General features: G+C 48.3%; 1 protein-coding gene across 1 annotated transcript; it reads right to left on the reverse strand.

Moving 5' to 3' along the window:
• Positions 1-12,005: 12,005 nt before the first annotated feature.
• LOC120902199 (tektin-2) lies at positions 12,006-14,892 on the reverse strand. The gene is made up of 3 exons (XM_040310754.1): positions 13,322-14,892; positions 13,026-13,248; positions 12,006-12,945 (listed from the first exon to the last, which is right to left on the reverse strand). The coding sequence occupies exons 1-3, from the start codon at positions 13,963-13,965 to the stop codon at positions 12,523-12,525; spliced, it is 1,290 nt and encodes a 429-aa protein (XP_040166688.1). The 5' UTR covers positions 13,966-14,892; the 3' UTR covers positions 12,006-12,522.
• Positions 14,893-25,706: the final 10,814 nt, after the last annotated feature.

Genomic DNA, 25,706 nt, shown 5'->3' on the forward strand with positions numbered 1-25,706 from the left:
CGGTCAAAAGCTTACCAAACTCTTCATCACCTGCTCGCCCGTAGTTTTGTTATTTCCTCTCTCTCTCTGTCTGTCTGTAGTCGACGTCCGTGTCTTATTGGGTTGTACAAGATTGGTTTTGGGACGGTCCGAAAAGAAGTCCACAAACCTTGGAGCGGGTTAATGGCGTTACGGCAAAAAAAAAACGGATCGGAAATTTACGACCGCTTGCCGTGGGTGCGCTTCATTGTTGTCGTCGTCGGGCACCATTTTGACACGCTGGCACTTTCCGGCACCGACAATGTAATGGCGAATTTGAGCACTTGACCGCAACAAGTTGCATGATATTTTTGTTTCGAAAAAGGGAAAAGGTGCTCCCGGCGTGGGGTGTCCTTCTCGAAACGCTGTTCCCTGTGGCGCTTGCTGAAGTCTGGTGACGTTGGTGCGTTTTTGGCAAGCAAAAGGGACTTTGTATGTGCAACGTACTTGATGCGTTTTCTTGTCGAAGACACATAAAAGGTTATCTACATCTACGTCCCTTTGTGCGATGTATCGAGTAACGCCTTACCATTACACATAAAATCATGAGCCATTCGGATTCATAGCCGTTCTTATAAGGGCCATGAAGAAACAGAACAACAACACACACAAAAACGAAACCGTTGAACGCACACCTGGAAGTAGCCGCGTTTCAAGCGCAGCGAGGGAAAGCCAACGGCCTAACGGCTGGCAAAACAAATCGTTAGACTGAAGATTTTCCCAACCCATGGGCGCAAGACGAGTCGCGTGTCCCTTTACCGGGTGCGCCGGGACGGAACCGGGCCTTACACCTTGTCCAGCGAAAGGTCGTCCCCGGAACCCGGGGCAAGATTATGCAAATAAACCTGTCCCGGTATCGTGACCGGGCCCGGGACAGCCGGGTTGTGTCCAAGGAGCGAGGCCCGTTACGGGGCCCAATAAAGCATGTCCTGCTTACGGTCTGCTTAGGGTTGTTTGCGGCTGGGAAAAAGGTTTGATGTGAAAGGATTTGTCCGAGGAGAAAGGGGAGGCGAACAGAAAAAAATTAAATGATCCAGAGCAAATCAAACTTTGGAAAACTCGTTTTTTGGGTAAGTTATCTTGCAGAAAAAAGGTTTGGAAGAACTCTTGAGGAGAAGAAAAAAAATAGAGCCTTAAAAGTGTCGTTACTATTTACACAATCTTGAGCCTTTTTATGCGTCCATCATTCCCTCCTCTTAGGCTTGTAGAGGTCGCAAGGCAGTGGGGCATCTTTATGTTGGACAATTTATCACAGGAAGGTAGAGAGGGTTCTTCCCAAAAAATAACCGTTACCGTGCTCCGGTCCACTCGGTGCGCCAGTGCAAATCAGGTGCGAAAACCGTTGTCCCCTAGCTGCATTCTCTCTGGGACGCTCCCTTCTTAATCCAACGTCATCAATAGTGCTGACGGGCTAGAACACGACACCGCCACTCCAAAGTACATAAATCTTTCACTTCACTCTCTCAACTCAAGCATTCGTTTCGGTGACGAATCGGTGATGAGTGATTTCGCGACGCTTTCACTTTCGTCGGTTGTCAATGGTTTAGCGATTCCTACACAGCTGGAATGGAAGAAAATTGCGCATCGCGCATGTACAACGCAGACTTACAACGGAGCACAATTATCAACGGATTCCGGCACCGGTTGCCAATTTCAAAGCCACCGGTAAGGCACCTTTAACAACATAGACAAGCACGCACACCCGGCACACTGTGGCATTAGGGTGTCTAGCAATTGGAACCATAACGATCGATGTTTCAAAGGTTTGTTCCCTTGTTTTTTTTTTGTGTTATTTCTTCCAAACGAATCCTTTCCATCTGCAAAACAAGGGGTTGGATTGTCGGTTGATTTATTTACACCCGGTGGCGGGCTCGCGACTGATAGGCGAGAGTCTCGAGGCAGAGCATTCTATAAATACATCCCGAGGGATCTTGGAATTTCGCTTTTTGGCAAATGGCACCTGCGGATTTTTTTGTTGCCCTTCATCACCTCCTTTTTTCGCTTCATACCTGTCCCGCATGGTGAGTCGTAATCACATGGTTTTTTTGCTGCAGAAAACCCCTTTTTTTCGTCTTCCTCAAGTTCAGGTTGGTTGTTGGTTGGAAGCATTTCAATTTCACTCCTGCAATTGTTCCGTAGACTTATGCACACACAAACACAGATACACACACAGACGCTGTATGGGGTAATGGGCTTCTCTGCAGGTTTGCCTATTGAAAAGTCCTGCTTTTTTGCCATCCATTTATCGTCGGTTTGCGTTTGCGTTTGGAAACAACCCCCGGGGGGAAAACAACTATTGTCAAATTTCGCCAGCCAGCCAGCCATCAACAACAGGTACGGGGCATGGTAGGAACGTTGAGTTGTAAGGTTTTTTTTTAAATCTTACTCACTTTTGCCTCTCTCGAGCCAATTGGCCACATTCCACATGTGAGTCAAAGCTTGAGCAGTTGCCCAGGTCCTTGTGGCAGAATGCGCGCGCACAGGACTCGCGCAGCGTGTGCCCGCGCACTTAACTCGGTATCCTTTCCTGAAGCCGAGGTACACACCGGTGTCCACTTGAGATGTCGGCGGGGGAACTGTGCCGGTGGAAGCAAAAAAAAAGGATAAGCAGGTGGTGCCGACTCATTATGATTCTACGGTCTTGGCGAATGTGTGCGGCTGCTGCTGCTGCTGCTGCTGCGACGCTCATTCACATCCGTGCAAGTGGTTGCTGTGCCCTTGGCTTACGCTTGCAAACGGCCCAAGAGGTCTAATTTACCCGAGCAGAAGTGTGTGTGTGTGAGTGTATGCGTCAGAGATCAAGGTGAGGATCGGTTGCTCGGTTGGAGTAGTGCTTTATGACTTCTGGGTTTGATTCGGGAAAAGGGTTTTTGATTTTTTTGCCTGCAAACGGATATTTTGACAGCATTTTGATATTAGAAAACGCAACGAGATTGATCCTATTCGTGATTTTTACAGAAGAAGGAATGAAAAAGTGACCATTTTTGGATCAGCTTCAAGGATAAAAGGACATCAAAAATAGAAATTGCGTTTCTGCTTGCAATCTTTTTGAATGAATGCACACAAATGCCTCAACCAAATGTACACTGAAATTGAATCAAATAGCGATGCAAGATCGAACATTCAATCATTCTTCAGCTATTCCAATAAAAGCGAAGCAAGACAAGGGTTTCCTAGCGTAAGAAAGTAGAGAAAACAATCACATCCCTGTTTTACAAAAAGGGACGCGAAAATGAATCGCTTTCGGGCGCGATATGATCGCTAGTGATTTGTTCCATTTTTCTTTCTATTTTCTCTCCATTGTTGTTCCGTCCCATTTCAGCGACGGCATTTTCTTTGCTCGCGCATTTTTTAATCATTGGTTGGAATTCGGCGGTTGAGAAGGGTTGCTACGGGGTTAAATCTTTTACTTTCCCTGCGACAACTGTGTGGTTGGATTCGTTTTTTTTATTCTTCTCGCCACTGTAGCGATTTCACACAAGTTGTCACACAATGCTTGGTGTTTCTTTCAACTAAATCCGCTGCCAAAAACGACGTCGTCGACTCGCTCGATTTGGTACGGTGCTTTCGGGTGAAAAGAGGTATAAAATACACCGTTCTGATGATTTGTTCTGAAAACCCTGAGCAAGGAGCAGGTTTTTCTTTGAAGAAGGATTTGCGAATAGATTGAAACACGTGCACCGGGGAAGGAAAGGAATGAGCAGCGCGCCGGAAAGGCTGGCTCGGTACGGATAGCGCGGCACCCGATTCGATCAGGTACATTTGCCGATCCGGTGCGGATCGTTTCTAGCGTTTCTGCGTCCCAGCCATCCCTTTGTGCTGTGCACCGATCAACAATAGCCCAACCATAGCCGGGGACGAGCGTCGCTGTCGAAAAACAATGCACCCGAAACGCATAAAACTGACCCCCGGCTTGCACAAACAAAGGGTATCAAGAGGAGTGCTATTGTTGCAACTGTCACATGGGGGTTGTACGTGCAGCGCGGGCTCGGAACAGGTTGCCAAGAGGTCTAGGAAGCTCTTGGAATTTTGCAATGCACAAAAAATACCGATCTCAAAACAGCCGCCATTGGTCAGGCTACTTGAAATGGGCCCGAATCTCTTTACGCAGAAATGCCTCTCTGGAGTGTTTTCGGTATATGTCTTCCCTTCCTTTTTGCTTGCTCAGAGCGGCCGCACCACGTCTCGTTGTTCCTGGTGGTTAATGTTATTCTTAAAGTCATCACACATTGATTTTTATGATCATGTTCAAGTGTGATGTCAATAAACAAATGTGTGCTTTTATGTCTGGTTATTGCAATACCGTACGGTGGGTCTTAAACGTTGGTTCCGCCGGACTTTCGTTGGAGTGGTTTTTCCGGTTACCGCGCCTGTGTTTGGACAGGACGTGGTGGAATGTGGTGAGTTTTGTTTGTGTTTCGAATGGTGCGAAAGCTTCCGTTTTTTGGAAAAGGAATTCCTTGTGTTTGTGTAAGAATTCCGGAAGGAATTTTGTGATCGTTCAAGTGTTTCGATGAATTTTGAATATTGTCTTCTTGGAATGAAAGACACTGCTAGCGTAATACTTGAAAGCGGTCTTGTCGAACTTTATGTATTGCACATAACTTCAGTTAACACTATTTTCGTGTTCACATCAATCGAATAAATTCTCACACTTACTTTCCAAAAATTTGATCGAAGCAGGAACGATTGAAGCGGTTGTCAAAATGACATAAAATGGCGATTTCTTTGGATGGTTTTAGAACATTTTGCCAGTGAAGTGTCTGACAATGAACAAGCTAATACATCGAATCTAAAGCCTCGTCAATTGGTGAAATTGTGACAAACAAGGTGTTGTTCATTGCAAAACAAGGCACATAAAATCAAATCCAAAGCACATAATTACAGACCTCCAAAAACCGTCCTCATTGTCAAATTCCATCTTCTTTATTTGAGTAAACATCCCTCCTGTGTCAACAAACAGAACCTTAAATTCTTCCCAATAATGATCATTCCTCATTCGCCACTCGTGATGATAGGTAATTAACGGTTCCAAAATCTCATTCTCTCACATCAGCATCATCATCACCATCAACACCATCCATAATCCTTAGCCAGCTTAACTTAGCCCACCGGGTCATTAGCGAGCGTGGATCGAGATTTTCCCTCCGAAACCGACCGGTGTCGTAAGGACGTTGGATAATTAACGAGCATCGTTCAAAGAAGTGGTGGAAGATTTCCACTGAAATGCAACGCATACACCTTGTCCCTCAACACACCAACACGCACTGTGTACAGTTCCACTCCGACAAGGCTATTCCTTACGATTTTCTCGTATCTTTTTTTTTCGCACACGATCACACTCCTAGAAAAGAAAGACAAAGAAAAAGCAAAGATCTCGCAGACAGATAGGACCCAAGTTTCGTTTGGTTAGGAAAAATGATCCTGATCCTCCCGATGCCGATCGGTAAGACATTGTAGCAGTGTTGCGTTTCGTTTTCTTTCAGCTTATCGGTTCGGTCTTTCTTCTCTGTATCCTTTTCTCTCCTGTTCTGTGCATGTTGCATGTGCATCTTGGGTGGTACTTGAGCGGTGCTTTGCAGCGATGCACTTGTCCTAGGAGAAAACACCGTTAAGACCGCCATAGCTTTCAGGACGGTTCCGGTTCGGTTGGTGGTTTGAAATACGGCAGGCCGAGCCCGACTTTCTTCCAGCGAGCTAAACCTTTTGCTGCAAGATCTCCTGCAGCGATGAGATAACTCTCGGCATCGGTTGCGGTACAAACCGGCCGGCAAAGGCTGTACGGAAACATAACCCAACCCTGGGTGTAGGGAAAGCATGTTCAATTACATGCAAAATTGAGACGATTTTCTACGGTGCTTCTTTCCCAGAGACTGTAAGATGATGCGCTTTCAGAAGCACTACTGGACCTTCAAACTATCACTCCCATCGTGTCGGCGTTTTTGTGTGCGTGTTAATCGTGAACTTGAACTATATGATACGGTGCGTGTTCGTGGTTGATTAGCTACGTTTTGTTTCATCCTCGGCCGCGCATTTTGTTTGTTTTGTCGACCGCTCGCCGTGCTCCGTGTGTGCTCATCAATCAGCCGCGTCAGAGATGAGAGCCCTGCGAAAACTGCGCGGCCGGAGAATCCTCGCGGCGTAGGCGTCACCGCAAACACCGATGGTGGCCTTATTCGGGTGACTCGCGGCTAGCGGCAAAAAAAGCCTGGCTCCACGGGAGACTTGCGTGGTCTATGCATACAGCGAGAGAAGGGGGCGAGCAAGCAAACTGTCGGATTTTTTGATGAATTAAAGATATCCGCTTTCAAATCGGACGCAATCTTCTTCAGCTGTGTGGGTTTTCGAAGGAATTAATTCTTCAGCCCTCCACGATCGGCGCTCATATCTCATCGTGTCAGCAGCGAGTGTTTAATCGATACGTTTTGCTAGGGTTCGCTCGGCTCGCTCGCAACCTGTTTGCGAGCAGGTGAGCCTCCGAATGCTTCAGAATGGATTACATAACTCCAATTCCGTACGCCGCCGCCGTTGGCGGTGGTTGCACGTCCTACACGATCGCCATCCGATCGGTGGTGTGGAGAGTTTGGTACGATGTTGCTACGATTTATTATTAATTGTTTCCCGTTCCCGCGTGGAGCTTTGCGCACGGCGAGAATGTTGCGCACAGACAAGCGATTTCGACATTAAGGAAGCGTACGATTCATCACGCGGGCCTCAACCTTCTTCCTTCGTTTTCAAATCTTCACACTGAGCCTGCGTGTTCTAGCATTCGTCTGTCGTAGAAGGCGAATGGAACACGCGTATTGCAGCCCATTTCCGCGTGGGATCCGCCGTTGATTGTATTTTAATGGGTCTGTTTATTCGATTTATGCAAATAGTGCGTCGGCTTATTGGTGAGGTGAAAACAAAAAGAACGTAGATTCGTGGTTTTAAAGCCGGTGCCTTATTGGAATGGTATGGGGCTGCCCGTTTCGGGTGATGATGAATCCAATCAACCCGGGAATCGTAAAGTCAGTGAACGTTCGCTGAGCGCGGCCATTGATCGTCACCATAAGCTGTGATCATTAGAATAATGGCGACTCATTTGCGCTGGATGGGAGATGTTCACGCACGAGAAGAATCAAATGTTGATGCCCCAACATAAATTACAAATTTGTGTTTCTATTTAGAAAAGCAGGTTGGACACAAAACTTATAGGGAGAGGTTTCGAGCTAAGGTTGAATGAATCGAATGCATTATGTGATTGAGACATTTAAAGTTTACCGCTTTCTCCAAATATTGATAGCTCTCCTCTTAATCTCCTGCAAGAAGGGGGAACATGTTGCGTTCCTTGCGGGACATGTACATGTCGATCACAAACACGCCAATCACAAACAAACAACAGCTCAAGGTGCATCATTATGCATGCCGATGCAGTGTCCCAGTGCCATTCGGCAAATCGTTCTTTGAATCCGATGCATACATTCTGATTCTGAAGTGTTTACCTGTTTGGTGCCTTGAGGTAATAAGCCCTTATTTTTCTGGGGGACATTGGAGCCTTCTGTCATTTCCCTGCTTGTGTGTGCGTTACCTTGAGAAGGGTTTAATTTTGGGAGGGAAACTTTATGCGTATGGTTTGTGCGTACCGTGTGACAGCGATTGATTCGTTCGGTTATTGAGGGACCTTCAGGTTACTAACGCTCCCCACGGTGTGTTTTTTTACTCCAAAGGGTCTCCCTCCGATATGTCCCCCTTTAGAAGAACAGAACGGATTTCATTCATTGGCCCTCAGTCTCGGTGTCGTTTCTAGGGCTCCCTGGTCTGATCGGTGTCGGCTCTGACGGCAAAAAGGGTGAAGGTGTTAGCTGTGTAAGCACAGCTGTGCTCGGAAATGGATGAATCTCCATTCGCGCCTTCTCACCTTCGCGTCTTCCAGGAGTTGTAAGAAATAAGTTAGGGTTGAGTGTGTCCGTCCACCCCAACTCCACCCCCCCCCCTCCCCCTCTCTTCCACTTCCATACCATACCATTTCAAGAGACCCCCTTCAAACGTCTCGCTTTCGGAAGTTCGGTTCTCACAAAGACTATTTTTCTCGCCCTCTTCCGGGTCATGAAATGTGCCCTCCCCTGTGTGTGTACCATTGCCCGGGGATGAATCTAATTGAAATAAATTAAATATTAAAATGTTATTCATCATCACTCGTCATGTGTTCCACGGCGAGAGGAGAAGGTGGAACGTACGTTTTGTGTCTTTCTCTCTTTATTCCTCAGATTTCATCGTCATCTTTACGGTGGTGTGTGCCTGTTTAAAACGCTTCCGCTGTCTTCTTCAGCAAGTTGTAACCCGATTGCCGAGTCTTTATTTGTACCCTTTTTTATACGGGGTTTTGTTGCAGCTTCCAAAAGGAAATCAACTTCAAAGGCATGAAAGATGAATCAGTTTTTAAAAGGCGAGCTCATTTTACAACCCCCGTTGTCTGTGCCTCTGCACCATGTCGGGTGTACATGTTGTACTTCCTGTATCGGGCAGGATCGGACGTCCGACCCGTTCCGACGCGATCGTAGGAGCCCCAGGAAGAGAAATTATGTTGAACGATGCCGTTTCCATATCGTTCGATCTTTATCAACACAGTGGTGAAGAAATTGAAATTTTTGGGTCCGATCGAACGATGATGAATATTGATTTTTGTTCCTTCCGTCTGCGTCACAGCTTGGATGCAGGTCAGCTAATGTATGCTGGGTATAGGTGTTGGAGTTTAATTTTATTCTATCGCCCGATCGAATCTCTGCTTTTTTAGTTCATGTGAACTAGTGTAAACTGATTCACGGGAAGCTATAAATAGATATCCTTAAGAATTCTCGAACAAATAGACATTTGAAGAAGTGGCATTTCCTTAGGAAGGTTTTCGGTGATTAGACAAAAGTAAACACAATCATCATTATCCTTCTTCGCCGCATCATTGCCTCTCATCACCACCGTTGGTGGGCCACGGTAGGATCATGCCAAAACCTGGGTGTTCCGTACACACGCTCTGAGCCCAAAATTTGCACTCCACACAATAGCCTAAACGTTATCCATTGCGAATGCAACAACAATGATGTCTCAAACCTCCGCCAGAAAGAATCGAAACAATTGGCAAACCCCGTTACGGTGCTTTAGTGTGTTGTGTTGTGCTTCAAGCGAAATGAGCATTCATGTGCTGCTATTTCATGTAATGCCAGAATGTTCATGCATGAATTCTCGCCTGAAGACGTCTATGGAAAGTAGGGCCAAGAAAACGGTGAGCTTCCTTGCCGACAAACAGCCCGAAGGTGTCTTGGTGTCCAAACAGAGAGCGCAAAAGCGCATTCCGAACATCTCAATCTAGTTCTGATCGCCGTTTTCTTCACTCCTGCATAGAACACTGCGGCCTAGAATGAAGCTCAGACATCAGACTCGGCCAACGATCGGCTGCTGCTTCAGGCTGGCCATTGTTGTGCGTTGGTGGTTCATTGAATGGAAGGAAACCTTTGGAAAGGATCTAATTCTACCAGAACACCTTAGGTCTGCTTCGGGGTTCCAGTTTGCGACCTGCTTTTGCAACGACCTGCGCCGAGTGACAATAGCTTTTCCATTGCACAAGGTGCATTCCTGAGCTGCGTAGGAGAAGAGACGAAAAAAAGGGAAAAGCAACGAAACGCAAGAAATCTAGCATGAATAGAAGGCTGAAGTGCAGCCACAGCAGCATCATCCATCAGGGGTTCGGGATTTCGGAACACCGGTGTGGCGTTGCTACGGGTTACCTTTAATTTTTTTGCACAATGGTCGTCCCGTAGACCTTGATTCTTGGAATTTTTCAGGTTTTCAGGAATGGACCCGCCGGTGAATGGATTGTGTGGATTGCGTTTGTAGTTTTTGGGTTGGAATTGCAGGTTTTTTTTTCTCCGTAGGATTCCTGAAAGGTGCAGCGGATCAATTGAATGGCAAGCAGGCTACGCAAGCAAGTGCACGTACGTGCTAACAAGCACCAGATCCTCTCGGTTTTCAGCCAGTGAAATGTGTCGTTCTTTATGGTTGATGTAAAAAAACAGAAACTGAATGAAACCGAGCGCCGTACATTATAGCCTGGGATGTGGTTTGATAGTTTCCAAAGCAACATACCGATCATCGATCATGGGATGAATTGGCTCACTCGGTACATCATTGGCGGAATGGGACGCTTAGTTCACTAGAAATACGGCGTACAAAATCGTTGAGTCACTGTCACTGATTTTAGATCCTTTTTGATAAATCCAAAACTAATCTGGAGTATGTTTATCAACCCCAAATATCTCATCGTTTATCGCAGAGCGACGGCCATAAATATAATTATAGTTCCAGATGCAGAATTAAACGTATGATTCATAGAGCTCCTTTTTGGGAGATCAAACAGACAGCGAGGTTCTACCTCGGTGTATACACACACACACTGCTTGTCCACGGTTATCAGCTGGCGTTTATTTCTGACCACAAGTACGCATTCGCAGTAAGGGCATACGTCACGGTGGAGCAAATAGACGCTAGAGCGTTTTTTAAAATGTTGGTATGTTTTTGGATCAGCTTGAAGCGGATTTTCGTTTGCCGGAGAATGAATCATGCGGTCTTAAACATGCATGTTGGTTGTTAACTTTGGAAGATTAAACAGTGAAGATTCAATAAAACCACCCGCTTAACTATGCATATGTAGATTAGAGTAGATTTTGGAAGCGGTAGTGTGAATCATTTCGCAAATCTATGTTACTGAGAAGTATATTTTGAGCTCATAGTTAGCGTGCTGGACTATATAATGTACGTTTTATGTTTGCACAAGAATAGACATGACATGATAGTTAATGGGTACGCTATCTGAGTACCATTATATCGAAGTTTGTTTCAAACTGTAAATTCTTCTTTAAAAAAGCTCCAAGCAAACACCCAAAACCTAACCAACGAAGATTCAATGTCAACGTTCAGCATTTAAACACGGCTACAATGTTGCCCATCGCACATGCAAATTCAACACGATCCCGAAAGCATATTCATAATCACACACAAACACCACCGGCTTCCTGCACCGAAACGGGCCCCAAACATGAAAGAGCGTCTTTATGCTGTTCGCCAAGTGTCGCTGGTAGGAAAACGGCAAACCCTGCCGCACAGGTCTTGTGTCAAGTATTTTTACAAACTCCAAACTGGGGTTTGGATCGAGGAGTTGTTTTTTTTTTTCTTATTATTGGGACTGCTGCTGTTATTTGTTTGCCCTTCGACGTGCTGATACACCATACCATTAACCGGATGTTTGTCTACACGGATGATAAAGTGTATGCAAACGCGCTCCAGGACCAAATACACTGGCGTACGTGAAAGGTGCAAAATTACAACCCCTCCAGCGGGAGACACATTCCCTCAGACACGGTGGCATACTGTCACAGTGGGGTGAATTTATCAACACGTGAAGGTGTTTAAATGATGTTGAAAAAAAAATCAAACCGAACCGATTATTGCCTGATATGTTTTCTTCACTTTAGTCGAAACGACGGACTGCAATAGGCTTATCAAACATAAATTATAAGTTTAAATGATAACAGCTCCATGCAAATCTGACTAATTCGTGGATAGTTTGTGCCTTCAATGTGGCAAATGGTACAACGATACAATGGCTTAAAACGTTTCCTTTACCACCAAACCTAGTACACAGTATCACTCTGGTTATCCAACTAAAACCTCACCCAATAAATCTATAGCAAACCTCGGGCTCCCTTTTTTTCAAACCCTTTCCAAATCGATCATACACCTTAGCTGACAGAGCTGAACATGAGCACATTAAAAGGCGCCAAACGTTGCACTAACAACTTATTTTTCCCGTTCCCGTCGGAAAACCAATAACTCATAGAATTTGGCTATAAATCGAGGTTCTGCATAGAGAGAGAGAAAAACACACACAAAACTACCTAACCATTTCGGAACGAGTATCTTGGGGGAAAAAACACACCCTGACCCGCTACCGGAGCTGGGATGTAAAAGGAAACGTGATTTTATTTAGCTGCGGCTGTGTGCTAACTCTACTAACACTAGATAGTGCCAAGCGGTTGTACGCTGTCAAATTCAGCAGCTCGAGCAGCTATGTGTGCGCGCGCTACGCCGTGCTGATGCGGTTATGCACGGAGCTTTATTTCTATTTTGTTTATTGCTGTCGACTTCAGGTGCGCAAAACAAACTTCACTTTCACGTGGTGCAGTGGTGCAGTAGAAGACGGAGGAGAAGGCTGGTGTGCGCGCTCACCGGTGAAAGGGAAAATGCGGGCGCACAGCGCAAAGTGTGAAAAGCGTAACGAGCGATCGCGCCAAACCACACAAACACACACACCGACTAACAACTATATTGAGTGCCAGTGGTCAGTGGTGATAATCATATTGATTGCTTCCAATTTTCTCTCACGTAATAATTTTCGATGATATACCCTTTTGCACTAAGGGGGAGACGGAGGAGGGGCTGGCTGGTGTTTTCGAGCCCCTAGGGGGACACCATTTATGTCTTGGGAATTTCGTCCTCCACGCGGGACAGATGGATGTTGCGGTCGGTTTGCGTCGGCAGCCCGCCAAACTCGCCCGTCTTGAGCCGGCCGCGCAGATCCAGCGCCCGGATGTCGGTCATCAGCGAGTGCTGCTTGTTCTGCAGATCCTGATCGATCTTGTTCGCGTGATCCCGCAGCGAGTTGTACGTCGTCTTGGTGGCGTCGATCTTGGCGCGCAGCGTTTTGATCGTGTCGCGCAGCTTCTGCACCTCATCGCACAGCCCGTGGTACGACTCGTCGATGCACAGCTCCATGCCGGAGCGCTGGGCACGGTTTTCCAGGCGCGTTTCCACCACCTTGAGCGCTTCCGTCTTTTGGTCGTGCGCTCGCTCGAGCGTTTCGATCTCCTGCAGACATTTGGCCATCTCTTCCTTCATCTGTGGAAATAAGGGGGAGAAGAAGGGATTGCGTTAGTGTTGCTGGAAGAAGCGAGGCCACGAAGACACCACACACACACCTTGCCGAGCTGATACTCGAGCTCGTTCCGGGCGCGCTGCGTTTCGAAGATTCGCTTGCGCAGCGTATGGGCCGTGCGGTCCTGCTGGGCGCGCAGAATGTTGCGCGCTTTCTCACGCGTCGCAAACAGCGACTCGCGGATGGAGAAGGAATCGGCCAGCGTGTTCTCGGTGAGCGCCACCAGCTCCTCGCAGTACTCCAGCCAGTTGCCGTACGTACAGGAGCTGCAAGTAGAGATAAAGCAGGCGGCGGCGGTTTGATCAACTGTCTACGATGCCGCGCAGTCTAAACACTCACTCGCGCGGGACCCGCGTCGGATCCGTCTTGAACGACACGTCCCCGCAGTGCTGGTCCACCTGCAGCTGGTGCGCATCGATCGCCTGCGCCTCGTCCTTATCGGTCAGATCGAGCTCGAGCTTGAACTTGACCTCCTGCAGCCGGTTCAGCTGCTCCCAGGCGGCCTGGTTTTGGTCGCGCAGCAGCCGCTGATTGTTCTCCACGATGCACAGCTCGTTCTTCAGCTCGGTGTCGCCCTCGTCGTACGTTAGCTCCGACCCGAGCCGGCAGTCCCGCATCCCGATGCACTCCGTCACCACCGTCAGCGGCGTAATGTGCCCGTCCAGGTCGCGCTCCGTGCTGGACTTTTCCTCCCGCAGCGCCTGGATTTCGTCCACCACGCGCCCCAGCATGATGCGCATCTTCTCCCGCCAGCGGTCCAGCTCGGCGACCCGATCCGACAGCCGGTCATTGTTGTGATACGTGTCCCAGTGCGTCTGGATGCGGGTTTCGTTCCGCAGATTGCGTGCCGAATGGCGCAGCTCGAACGCGTCCGAGCGCTGCGTGTAGGCGACGTTCTTCAGCTGCGTCAGCCGGGAGTGCCAATCGGCCAGGCTGAGATGCTGCAGCGGCTTCTCGAACGTTACGGCCGCTTTGTTGGCCATTTTAGACACCGAGTGTGAGATCCACACACATACAAAAAAAGGTCACTGCAAACCACTGGTCCCACCGATGGAACAACACGAACTGAACTGGTGTTGTCTCCGCTTGCTGAGACTTTAATAGTTTGTTTACACGCCCGCAACTCGTCCGCCCGGGTTACTATGAGCCGGTGGCTAGGGTAACGTGTTAGGCTGCCCTCGATATGGGCAAACACACATTTGCCACACCGCACACTCGGGGCAAATGGGTGACCATGTCAGACGCAGCAAAGAGCCGTTGGTAGACTTTCCCGAAAAAAAAAACAAAAATCGGAAGTAGGACGAGTAGGCATCGTAGCATGCGATGCGTCACCGGAGTAGCTGTCACTGAGTTTTCCAACACGGAGGGAGAGACCTACAAAACTTGCACTCAGTTTGTGTATGTGCGGTAAAATCGTTTTGACGCCGTCGCTTGATGAGTTATTAGACAAAGTGTACACCTTGACCGGGTGATAAATCAATAGCCAGTTTGAGTTTTTCCACGCAGCCCCCACACCTTTGAGAACGTTTTTGTATTCGAGGAAAGTGTTACAAATTTTAATGATTTCTTCAGTTTTTAAAAATATATCTTCCAACCACAAAAGGCGTGTCAATGGGAAGCCTTTCGGGTCCATCGATGGGGTTGTCAATAAATCTTGAGAACGATGGGGTTCTTCCCGAACGACTGCACCGAGCTCGAAGATAAGCGACTCAACCCGGTAAGCAACACCCCTTTTTCCGTGACGTTCCACGTGGTTGTGCCGATTCCTGGAACATATTTCTGCCCCCTCCTCCTCTCCGTGATTGCCTCATGCTCCACAAACGGCGTCTTTAGCGTCTATTTATGCGTGACGGTCGGCTTGGTAACCGCTTGGAAAGCAAGCATAAAACAGGTTTATTGCGGTTCGCGCGTTTGCCGCACACAAACTCCGTAACATAGGGCACAAGGGGGGGGGGGGGGATTTGTACGGGTTTTCCTATTTCCCCCTCATCGGAAAAGGACACCCGATAAAGAACGCAACCATTTCAGCAAAACGGAGGGATATAGTTTAGATCTCGTAAGCGGCACTAGACGTCACCGACACACACACACACGCACACGCTAAATGGAGTAGAATGGATTTGATTGATACGGAGACCCCGAGCTGGGGTCCGATTAGTGCGCTGTTTACTTAGCAGGTCAACCCAGCGTGTCCGCGTGTCCGTGTGTGTGTGCGCGTTTGTCGGTCCTAAACCGCCCCAAACGCCGATTTATATATATCCGCAAATGCGTTCGCCCGAAGATCTTAATCGATACTGTGTGTGCCAACGCTGATCGAGTGGAAAAATGGCAAGAAAACGATACGGCGCGTATGCGCGACTATCTCGCAGCGGCCGGGATTACGGGAGTACGCACCGCACAAACCGGGACAGTTGACAGGCGGCACGAGACGGGCGTGAAAGTAACGACCCGATAGCGCAGCGGCACACAGGCAGCGTGTGGCTGGTCAGCCGGTCAAGCCTGCCGCCTGCTGCCTGCTGAATATTATTTGGCCAGCTGCCCCGCGTGAGGCCGCGTGTGCGCTATTGGACGCGGCCGCTACCACGCTTCGATTGCCTACTTATGCTATCGGGGCATCGGGCGGCTCCCCAACATGCATACACACACACACACACACACGCTTCTATCGACATGTTTGCCGCTAATGATGCATGCATGCTGTTCTGGTTTCCCTACAAATAGTACCTCATCACCCGTGCCGTTTCAGGGAGCCGCTGTCCACTCGCAATGGACGCCCCGCGTTTGATTGAGCAGTTTGTTTGAACCGTCAGCGACATGGCACAGCAGGGGGGCGATGATGGGACGGGCACAGGGGCACAGGGCTGTCCGTAGTTATCACTTGCACCTTTCGAATGCTGCCGTTTGCTGCCAGCAGCTGCAGACCGTTTGGTGGCGATTGTGCAATCGACGGATTTTTATTAGACAACAACTAGACAGCACACACACACTGTTTTCCACCCCGCCATTTGGGCTCCGCTCGTTCTCGGTGCTGGCGTTGGGTCTGGTGTGGGTGCATGGGGGTTATTAGAACTACTTTATTGCGTATCGGGTCAAACCGCTACCGCTGCGGAGGGCGCACTTGTAAAACGGGGGCGTGTATTGCGGTGGATATTAGGCTTCGGAGAACCTGCTTGATGGGTGAGTGACTCATGTCCAATCTGCAACAACTTAGACTAAATAGGATCGTTTGTACTTCTTCAGAATAGATGCATTATTGAGAAGATTTAGGATCTGCAACAACTTAGACTAAATAGGATCGTTTGTACTTCTTCAAAATAGATGCAATAATGAGTAGATTTAAGAGGCTTTTAAGTCAATCTCATTCGCATTTTCCATCTCCAGAAGTTAAACTATCCATAATATGAGCTCTGTAGCCACTTAGTACACTTTTTCAATGATCTTACCAAGATAAGCAAACCTCTAACTACTTGAAGACTGGAAAATATGGCAAAATCAAAGCCGTGCGTACGTTACGAGCATGCAGCATTTAAATCCGAACAGATTGAAGTACACCAGATAAGCTTGAACGGGCCACAAACAGTACCTACGCTCCTCATTGGTGCTGTATATCTCTTGGAAAAAGGATCGTGCCGCAAGATCCCGCTCAAGTGCCGGAGCCAGGTGTCCAACTATCACCTTCTCACATTGATCTGCTCGTAGCAAAAAACCGGTGATAGTGGTGTGAAATGAAACATGCATCTCGGCAACTCCCCCATTCGTGGCGATCGGCAGAAGATAGAAAGCGGCAAGCAGTACGCATTAAACCGCCCTTAACGTGTTCGTTACTTGGCGGAGAGTTGTGTGACACCTGGCCATTCTCCAGCTGGGCAACTACCAGGATATGCAACTCCCTCAAGGCCAGTGCTAGAAATAACCTTTACCGTTGTGCACCCATTGTGGCGGATTAAGATGGGTTTGGCACACACCCCGCACAGTTCTCACAAGGTTTGACATTAGAACACAGACACAGTTCCTTAGCCTTCCGCACGAGCCCACCTACCAGGAAGATGATTGAGATTCGTGCCAGAACGGTGCATACATACCGAATCGGATCAAAGCGACCCAATAAAACGCTCCCGATCACTTCCGCCGGCAGCCGTTGTTGGGGCTCAGGCTCGCAAAAGCAATTAAACAATCAATCGAACCACCACGGCCAGAAGCTTAACCGGGTTGGACGGAAGGAGTCTGGCGCGCGCGCCTAAAGTGCAAGTGTAGCGAAACACATGTCAAAGCGCTGAGGAAAGATCATTAATCATGCTCACACTCGCGCGCACCGGCACGAGGAATGGGAGGTTGTTCTTTCGGCCTCAGCTTCTCCGGTGGTCAAGATCTATCGCAACAACAACAGTGGAAGAAGCGTGCAGGCTTAGGAAGCGGTGCTAACTGTGCTGCGTTTTGGGCGCGCCTCCCGGTGCTGGTGTTTGATTTTTTTTTTGGGCAAATGTCAAAAAGGTGAAGTTAGCTGATTTATTACGAAGCGTTTCTACGATACGGTGGCTGAAAAGGAAGGAAGGAACTGGCTGGAAGAGGAAGGGTTGGCATGAGCTACCGAAGACAGCCCGGAGAATAGGGGTGCTCGATCAAATTCACGCCTCACGGTGGGGTGGCCGCTCTTTAGGGTGGCGTTTTGTCAAAATAAGTGTGTCTCCATGTGGGGACCGTACGGCGTGAGCCTCTCCAAACGATCGATATGCTGTCTGTGTGTGTGTGTGTGTATGTAAACAGTTGACTTTTTTTGATTGAACGATGCTGGGAGGCGATAAGTTCGATAGTCACGCCGGCGAACGGTATCGGCGAGCCTGATACTAATGATCGTGGCGCAGTGGGTCCCGGTTTGGAGATCGATCAAGTCGCTTCTGGTCTACCGCGACTACCGTGTGGGGTCAGATCGGACACTGGTAATAGAGCAATCAGGCGGCAAAGGAACGGGTCTGTGGGGGAACCTCCTCTGTGCCTAATGCTATCATGCTTATGATCTGTGGAAGTAGTTATGGGTGTCTGAGGTTGAGAAGACAAGATGCGATGCTGGGCTGAATGCAGAGGGAATGAGGGCCACGGGGTCATTAAATCTGAATGGCAGCAGGTTGATGCTGTCGGTGCGCCTGAGATTGAAATGTGCGTGATCGATAAGATGAGATCGATGAGCAACAGAAATGGGATCAGTAGCGCTAGCTTGAGGTTCAATGCCCAAAAGGGAATGTCTTTGGACATTGCTTTCGGACATGCTGCGTGGATGTGGTGGGTTGAAATGGTCATTTTTTAACTTGCGTAATGTCCATTCATATTCAATAAACTTGTCTTTATTACGTTCTTAAGGAATATTTATAAGATCTTGTTATCTTGTTGATCTTGAAAGATTTGCTACAGAATTATCTCCAAAAAAATATTCGCTAAAGAATATCCTGCTCACGTTAAGTGTTTAGATGTGTCTATACATTTGATGAGTATTCTGCAAGCAATGTGTGCAATATCCTTTGATCTTATTCTCTATTCCTCTTCAACATGTCTATATTGATAGCAAAGAACCTTAAAATCTTCAATATCTTACAAAAAGAACTTACAACTTGAATATTCTTCGTCTCAGAGGTACATGCGCTCTTACTCTGATCGCCTCATTTCCAATCAATTTTGTAATTATCAAATTTGACTTAACAACTGCAAACGTTCCGCAAACTAGTCATTTACAATTACACACAATTAGTCCCTACGAATCGAAGCTCTGCATAGCACATACCGGCCGCAAACCTTTAATTACTCCTATCATAACTCACGATATTCGACATAAATGGTGCATTTATTGCATTCGGTAAGCGATATAGGGTGCAGTACGCGTGATCCACTTGTTCCACCACACCTTGCTCCACACACAAACGCACGTTCCACACACACACATACCCAAGAAGGCGATTAGAATGTCTCACTCGCTCTCTCTCTGCCAATGGTGGCAAATTTTTAACCACATTTTCTCGGCACGATATCAACCACAAATGTAACATGCCCGGGTTCGTCGTCGACTAGCAACTCGCCTCAGCGCCCGGCGCCAGTTGCAAATTGAAAGCAAATCGGTCGCGATCCAATAAAGATAAGCGGGTTAATTATATTGTAGTGGTAATTAAAAGGAAAAATTAGATTACCTTGCTGGTGCTGCTGCCGAGGCTGCTTCTACTACTCCCGGTCCGGTCGAACCCAAAATTGATCTCCCCCCCCGGGGCGAGATCCCTGGTGGTCCCGGCACGCCACTTTTTTGCCGCCCGCTGCAACAGAGTTGGTGCCTCGAACGTCTCCTCGAGTGTCTAGGAAGCTGAGAGCAACCTGTTCCCTCGAACCACACGAAAACACATCCTCCCCCCCTGGGTGGGTGCAAACGCTTTCGAAGCGCATTTCCACACGCGCCCGGTTGGGGAACGGGTCGGAAAGATATCAATCGGGAAACGGGTTTTTCAGTTTCAATTAAGTGTGCCGGGGGCTGGAAGTGAGTGTGTGCTGCCACCGGACGATCGTACCGGCCGGCCGCCCGCGGTGGTCCAAAATGCGGTGGTCGTGGAAAATTTGTCAGCCAAAGTTGCAAAACGCAAACTGGCGTCGTCGTCGTCTCGGTCGTCGTCGTTGGCCGGGCGAAGTGTATTTGTGGCCTCCTCCTATCGCGATGACGTACGAACATCGATCGAGGTTTGTAAAATTACCGGCCGCACTAATCGTTGCAGCCTCCCTTTTCCATAGCCCCAGCATCACAATTTGCTATTGCGCGCTCTCTCTCTCCCCAGGTTCTTTCCTTTCCTTGCCCCCGATTCCCGTGTAGGAAACCATCCCACGCGTCCGGGTGGCAGCACTCCAGTCAATTATTCAATCACTCAGCGAACATCGGATCATAAATCAGGGCAAATAATGAGCCTTTTTCCCGCTGGCAGCGGGTCCGATCCATCTGTTTGGCCCGGTGCAATCGAACCTGTAGCGATTTACCTCTACGACACCCGGGGCGGGCGGGTGTGTGTGTGTGCGTCGGGGAAGCTTGCATCGTCCGTCCGTCTCCGAGACGCAATGGAAAACTGCACTGCAACAGCGAAAATGTGAAATTATGTAACCGAGAAATTGATCATATTTGAATATGTCAGCAATAAACTGTTTCCACCGTTGGTCGTCATCGTCATCGTCATCGTCCGTTCGTTCGCCGGTTCGACACAATTCGACGCAATTGTGCAGTGTGTGCCCTTTTTGAGCCGGCGAAGAAAGCACATAATGTTCGCTGGAACTAGTTCGCATCTAACCGCACAAAACGCACCCTCAATGCGTTCCCTCTGCAACGGCAGGCGACAGGGAAGGTGCATTTGTCCGCACTCGTACACACCCAAAGGCTTCAGACGATGACAGCGTCCACAGTTGATCTCCACCAGGCTCCCACCATTATTCCATTGAGCACCAGATTTCGATTGCAATGGTTTGGTGCCAGAATTAGCCAGACAACATGTGAAAAGCCGTGGCTTGCCAGTGCGCACTGGCCGTGTTTTTCTTTGCCCGATTGATTATTTTCGTTTCGATTGTGTACGCAAAAGCTCCTCGCGCATAATGTGGCACACCGAGTTCTCCCTTTCCACCGAGGTTCGTGAAAGGGGAGGGTTGGTCTTTGTTGGTGATGTGAGGGCGGAAACTGCTAACTACCGACCGGAGCGAGTGCTGCGATCACAGTTATCGATCATCGTACGGTCGATGTGCAATTGCACCGCGCGCTGTTGGTTTGCTCTGTAGGTGTAGAAAGAGAGAGAGCGAAATAAATTGAGTCGGTGTAAGCGCAATTGATGATTTGTATGGCGAATGTATGCCAATTGGTGGGAAGTCTTCAATCAATCAATTAAGAAAGTGCATTGAAAAGCATTTTTACTGTAAAAAAAAACATTTAATTTGAATAATATTACATGCACAACGATTGCATACATTCAGGCTCAATGTTAAAGGAAAAGCGAAGGTTTACTTCAAAGTAACCTTAAAACCTTCAAAATAACCTCATAATTTAGTCTGCCTGCTCTGGTTGGACTTTCCAAACACCCTTGCACAGGTCATTCCCATTCCATGCCAGCCATGTCCTTCACTGCACAGCCTTTAGAATGTGTCTCCCGGATCAGCTGCCGGTATCATAATTTCCATACAACTGTCACCAATCAATGGATCAATCAGGGGCGGAAAAGTGTGTCCACCATTGACCACGGGGGGGAAACAGACACCCTCGCTCTACTATCATTAGACTTGGGTGAACCCGACCAGCAGCAGCAGCGAGCCCGGCCAGGCACCCTAATCAGACAGCAGGACTCGCCTCCTAACCAAACGGTGGCTGCCCGATCTACCTCATTAGCCACGAACACACGAACATCACGAAATAGTCGGAGTCCGGCAACACCTGAGCCAGGCAAGCCAAGCAGCGTGACACACAAAAACAATATCCCCATAAACGTCTCGCCCGGGTGAGTAATAAAATTGTGATTTGGCTACTAGCACCAGTTTACTAATCAGTTGTAGCGGGTGTTGTAGCGCCTTGTCGTGGGTTTTTTTTCTCTCCATTTTTTTCCGTTCGTTCATTTGGTGTTGTTCGCGGCTTGTTCGCGGTTTTCCGCAAAGTGAATGCACGCGCTCGAGCGGGTTGATGTGATTTTGCTTTTTTTTTGCTTCATTTTCAATCAGGATCATAGTTAGGCAGCCAGCCCGAACCACCGATTTGGTCGACGCCCAGCCAGCGGTCAGTGGTAAAGGGTAATAAGCTTAATTTATTTGGCTACTAGCGGTTTTTCGGTTGCCCGGTTTAGCTCGCGCTTGCGGGTTTTTTGTTTCAAGCTGCTTCAAACACACACAGAAAAAGAGAGAGAGAAAGAGCGAGAAGGAGTGAAAGAGATATGGCAGGGCCATATCAGCAATACGCGCGCCACACTTTCTGGACCATACTCTCTGCCTGTTAATCGAGGAGAGGAAACCTGATCTGGGTGACAACTTTTTGTGAGCGACCGCGTAGTTGAGGGTGGACGTTTTATTCCACCCGCTACTCCATCCTTTCTTTCCGTTTTTTTTTTGGTGTGGCCCATTAGAGAGGTATTCCCTCCTACTCGCTCTTTGGCTCCTTTTTTACCCTTCTTTTCGCTCCCTTAACCAGCTTCAGCTGTGACCGATATCGCTGCCTAATGAATGACTTGTTGAGCCGCTGGGGAGTGAAACAGTGGCGCACAGTGCCAGACGGGGGAGGTTCGGCGTTCGCCGTTGGTTGGCGCTTAGTTTCAGTCGGCGCACTTGCGTTTTGCGCAATCGGCGTCCTCGCCCGTTCGGTGTAACGGTGTCAAAGAGTGATACGGTACTTTATGGTGACCATTAGAGAGGGCCCCAAGATTACCACCCGCTACCTCCGCTCCCTGTGTTCCAAGGCGGCTCTTTATAGGGATTGTTTTTAGGCGCTAATAGAACGAAAGACTCTACGGCTGGGGGGTGCAAAAGCGACGAACTTTTTTTTTTAGACGTGGCAAACAAAATATAATCAAAAGGTCATAAAATGTGACAGTGTGTGTGTGTAGTTTTATGGTCAATCGGTGGAGCAAACTATTTCACCCCTCCGTAAAGACAGAAAAACCAACACAGGGAGCAGGAAATATAAGACACCGGACAGGACAGAACACGCTTGACGGCCGGAGCGATCAGAAACGAATCTAAATTATTGATTTAACATATGCCACCAGGATTTCAGGGCGAAATGTGGCAGCCACCCTCGGCACCCCGTTCGATCGATGAAATGCCATAATGTGTTGGAATTCATGTTTTTACGCCGTGCGCTCGCTCGCGACTGCCTGTCAAATAGGGTCCGCTGTTACCGGTTCCGGCGAAAAATGTTTGCCGTCTGTATGAAACGCACCATGTCCGCCGTCCCCAGTTGCGATCAAGTGTGCTGCGATCGGCGGTGAGTCAGAGCTTGAGTTTGATATGGCGCTGAAATACAGCCTGCCTCCCAGTCCTCTCCCTTCCAATGGGTCCGGTTGCGATCGGCACGTGATGCATGTCGGTTGATAATTTGTTGGCCCAGAGTCGGCAAAACGGGGCAATCGTACCGGAGGGTGAGCTGTGGGTGCATGATTTGGTGCATAATTTATCCATTAGAAGGAAATTGTATCTTTTCAGCGCAGCGCAGAGAATGCAACGAGATGAAATGATTTAGCGTCACCTGGCAGCGCCACCCCGCCTATCGCAACCAAACGATCGCGAAAGGGCTTGAAGCGCCAGCAATGGATCGCATGGATGGCAAAAAACAAGTGTCGATTTACTATGATTCGATTAATTAAGGTGTCCGGGCGCTGGGCAAACCTGCGACCTGCTTATTTCCAACTCCCGGATCAATAATGTTGTTTCACGCTCGATCAAGTGACAAACTATTTTTACCAGACGGAAACGAAGGAAAAAAACAACTCTAGCTAAATGCTTCAGCTACAACAGCCTGTGTCGTTGAGGTACTTGTCGAGAGGAGTCCATGCCATTGCCCGTGCTCCCGCACTCAACCTCTCCTTTGGGTGCGCAATCGCAATCAATACCTCCGCTTTGACAGTGCTATTAATTATCGTATTATGAACATGCGCGCGTTCACATTACCTTGCGGACAGAAATTGAACGCTCAAGAGGGAGCAGGGAGCAAGTTGAAGAAAAAAAAAAACCGCGCGCAGTTGTGTACACGAGGAACTAATCAAATCAAACCAGTTTCTGCGTGCGCACAGCGGAGCTCCAATATAGAGCAAAACATAAAATCGTACAGCATAGCAGCAAATAAATCGAGCACTAAACACACGCCGGTGCATGCTCCAGCTGCTGCGCGGGGGGACTCGCGTCAGGTTCGGGGGGGGGGTCCCGATCGGTCAGTGTAATTCACCCCATCAAATTAACAGCTTCATCGGTGGACCACCGGGCGAGCACATCTCATTACCGCTATCGCCGGTCGCCGGGACGCCGAGACGAGTTCTGCGAGTTTGCTGGTGGCGTCCAGGTGGAACCCTCGCCGGTAATGGTGGTGGACGTTTGCAATTGTAATTAATTTAAACTATCTCGAGCGTGTGAGTTTCTGTGTCTCGTTCGGTGAAGGAGGAAGGGAGAATCGTAATGTAAAATAGAAAAACGCGTCATTTTACGCGCCACACAGGACGGAGCTACATGATCGTCAAGACGGGGTCTGGTCGATTTGGTGTGATCAAAGAGGGTAAAAATGCATTTGCAGTGCAATTCGGATTTGTTTTATTATTTTAAATGATGCAACTATAAAAATAATTCAAAAAGCTCGCAATATGACGATATGAAACATGTCCTCAAATGCATTTTGTTGTGAAATTTGTTCAACGTATTTCATCAATCAGCCATACAATAAATCAAACATTTAGGCTTCCAATATTGCCCAGCATCCCCTGCAAAAAGCATTATCTAGATGAGGCGTTTCTCAACACAGTCTTAGCCTTGTTGGTTTGTTTCGTGCGCTTTTTGTTCGCCTTTTTACCCTCCCCAACAGAACAACGCCTTGCAGTACAGCCGTGGGCAGGCAAATTAGTAAATCATTTGCAGCAAATCTGTCATCGATCTTACTCCGTTTGTTTGCACGGCTGGTGGCTTCAGCGCCAACAGCCGGTTGACAGGAGAACAAGTTAGACTTTCAATTTCACTTCCAAGCTCACAGCACACGGCCAGCACGGCCACACACACATAAAAACCGAACGTTCCGACGCCGGTGTTCGGTGCTACTCAAAAGGTGGCCAAAAACAAACATTCCGTTTTCCGTTCGTCCAATGCCCAGCGACCAGTCAATCAAGGTTCACAATCGCAAGAGTTCAGCCACCCGCTGAGCTGTGGGGGTGTTGTTTATTTGCAGCCGAAGATGTGTCAACCCAGCCATGTTAGCGCTGTGGCCGTTGAGTAATCATCATTGACGCAAATGTCCGTCACGCCGTGAAAGATCATGTCCCAGAAGGAAATGCGCACTGCTTGCTCCAGTTTCGAGCTGGCAGCGTGTGCCAGCTTCTCGTGCGCAGGGTGCAGATTCTTCCAGTGCCGCGTGCCGGGGCAAAGAACGTGCCACACGCTTTCGGTTGACCGGGGGGCCTCCGCTGCTCGGGAGGGGCAGATCAATTGCAGATCGATTGCGAAATGAGGTTATGATATTTAGACCGTTACCGTGTTTAGCCGGGGCTGGGATTTATCATCTGCCGCCCAGGACGAGGGTTGAGGTTTCGGGCCTCGAAGATTCGGCACAGTATTTAGAGCGCCGCCTAGGTACAGTGCGAGTTGATTAAGGTACGCATTACGATGCCTCAATGGAGCGGGTTTGCCATTGATCTGTGTTTAGAAGCTTGTACAAATATTTTTGATCAACTGCGTTAACCCTTAGGCATGAAAGAATGTTTGAATGTAGTTTTTAATATTTATTAAATTAGTGTGACTTTTCGTCTGCGAATTTAGCAATCCAAATATTGAAGTATGTTTGTGTTCAGATTATAATAAAAAGCCTTTTGAAATCATCAACAGCAGATCTTCAATCCAAAACCTTCCAAGGGTTAGTTGTCAAAAACGTTTCCAAACTGAGAGCAACCCGGCAACTACGCGCAACCAGCATCAAAAGCGCCTCCGACACCAGCACCAATCCGGTCACCAAATCCAACAAAATCCTTACCCGCTCCCACGGTTAGCCCTC

The sequence above is a fragment of the Anopheles arabiensis genome, chromosome 3 (assembly GCF_016920715.1).
Source record: "Anopheles arabiensis isolate DONGOLA chromosome 3, AaraD3, whole genome shotgun sequence".
NCBI lineage: Eukaryota > Metazoa > Arthropoda > Insecta > Diptera > Culicidae > Anopheles > Anopheles arabiensis.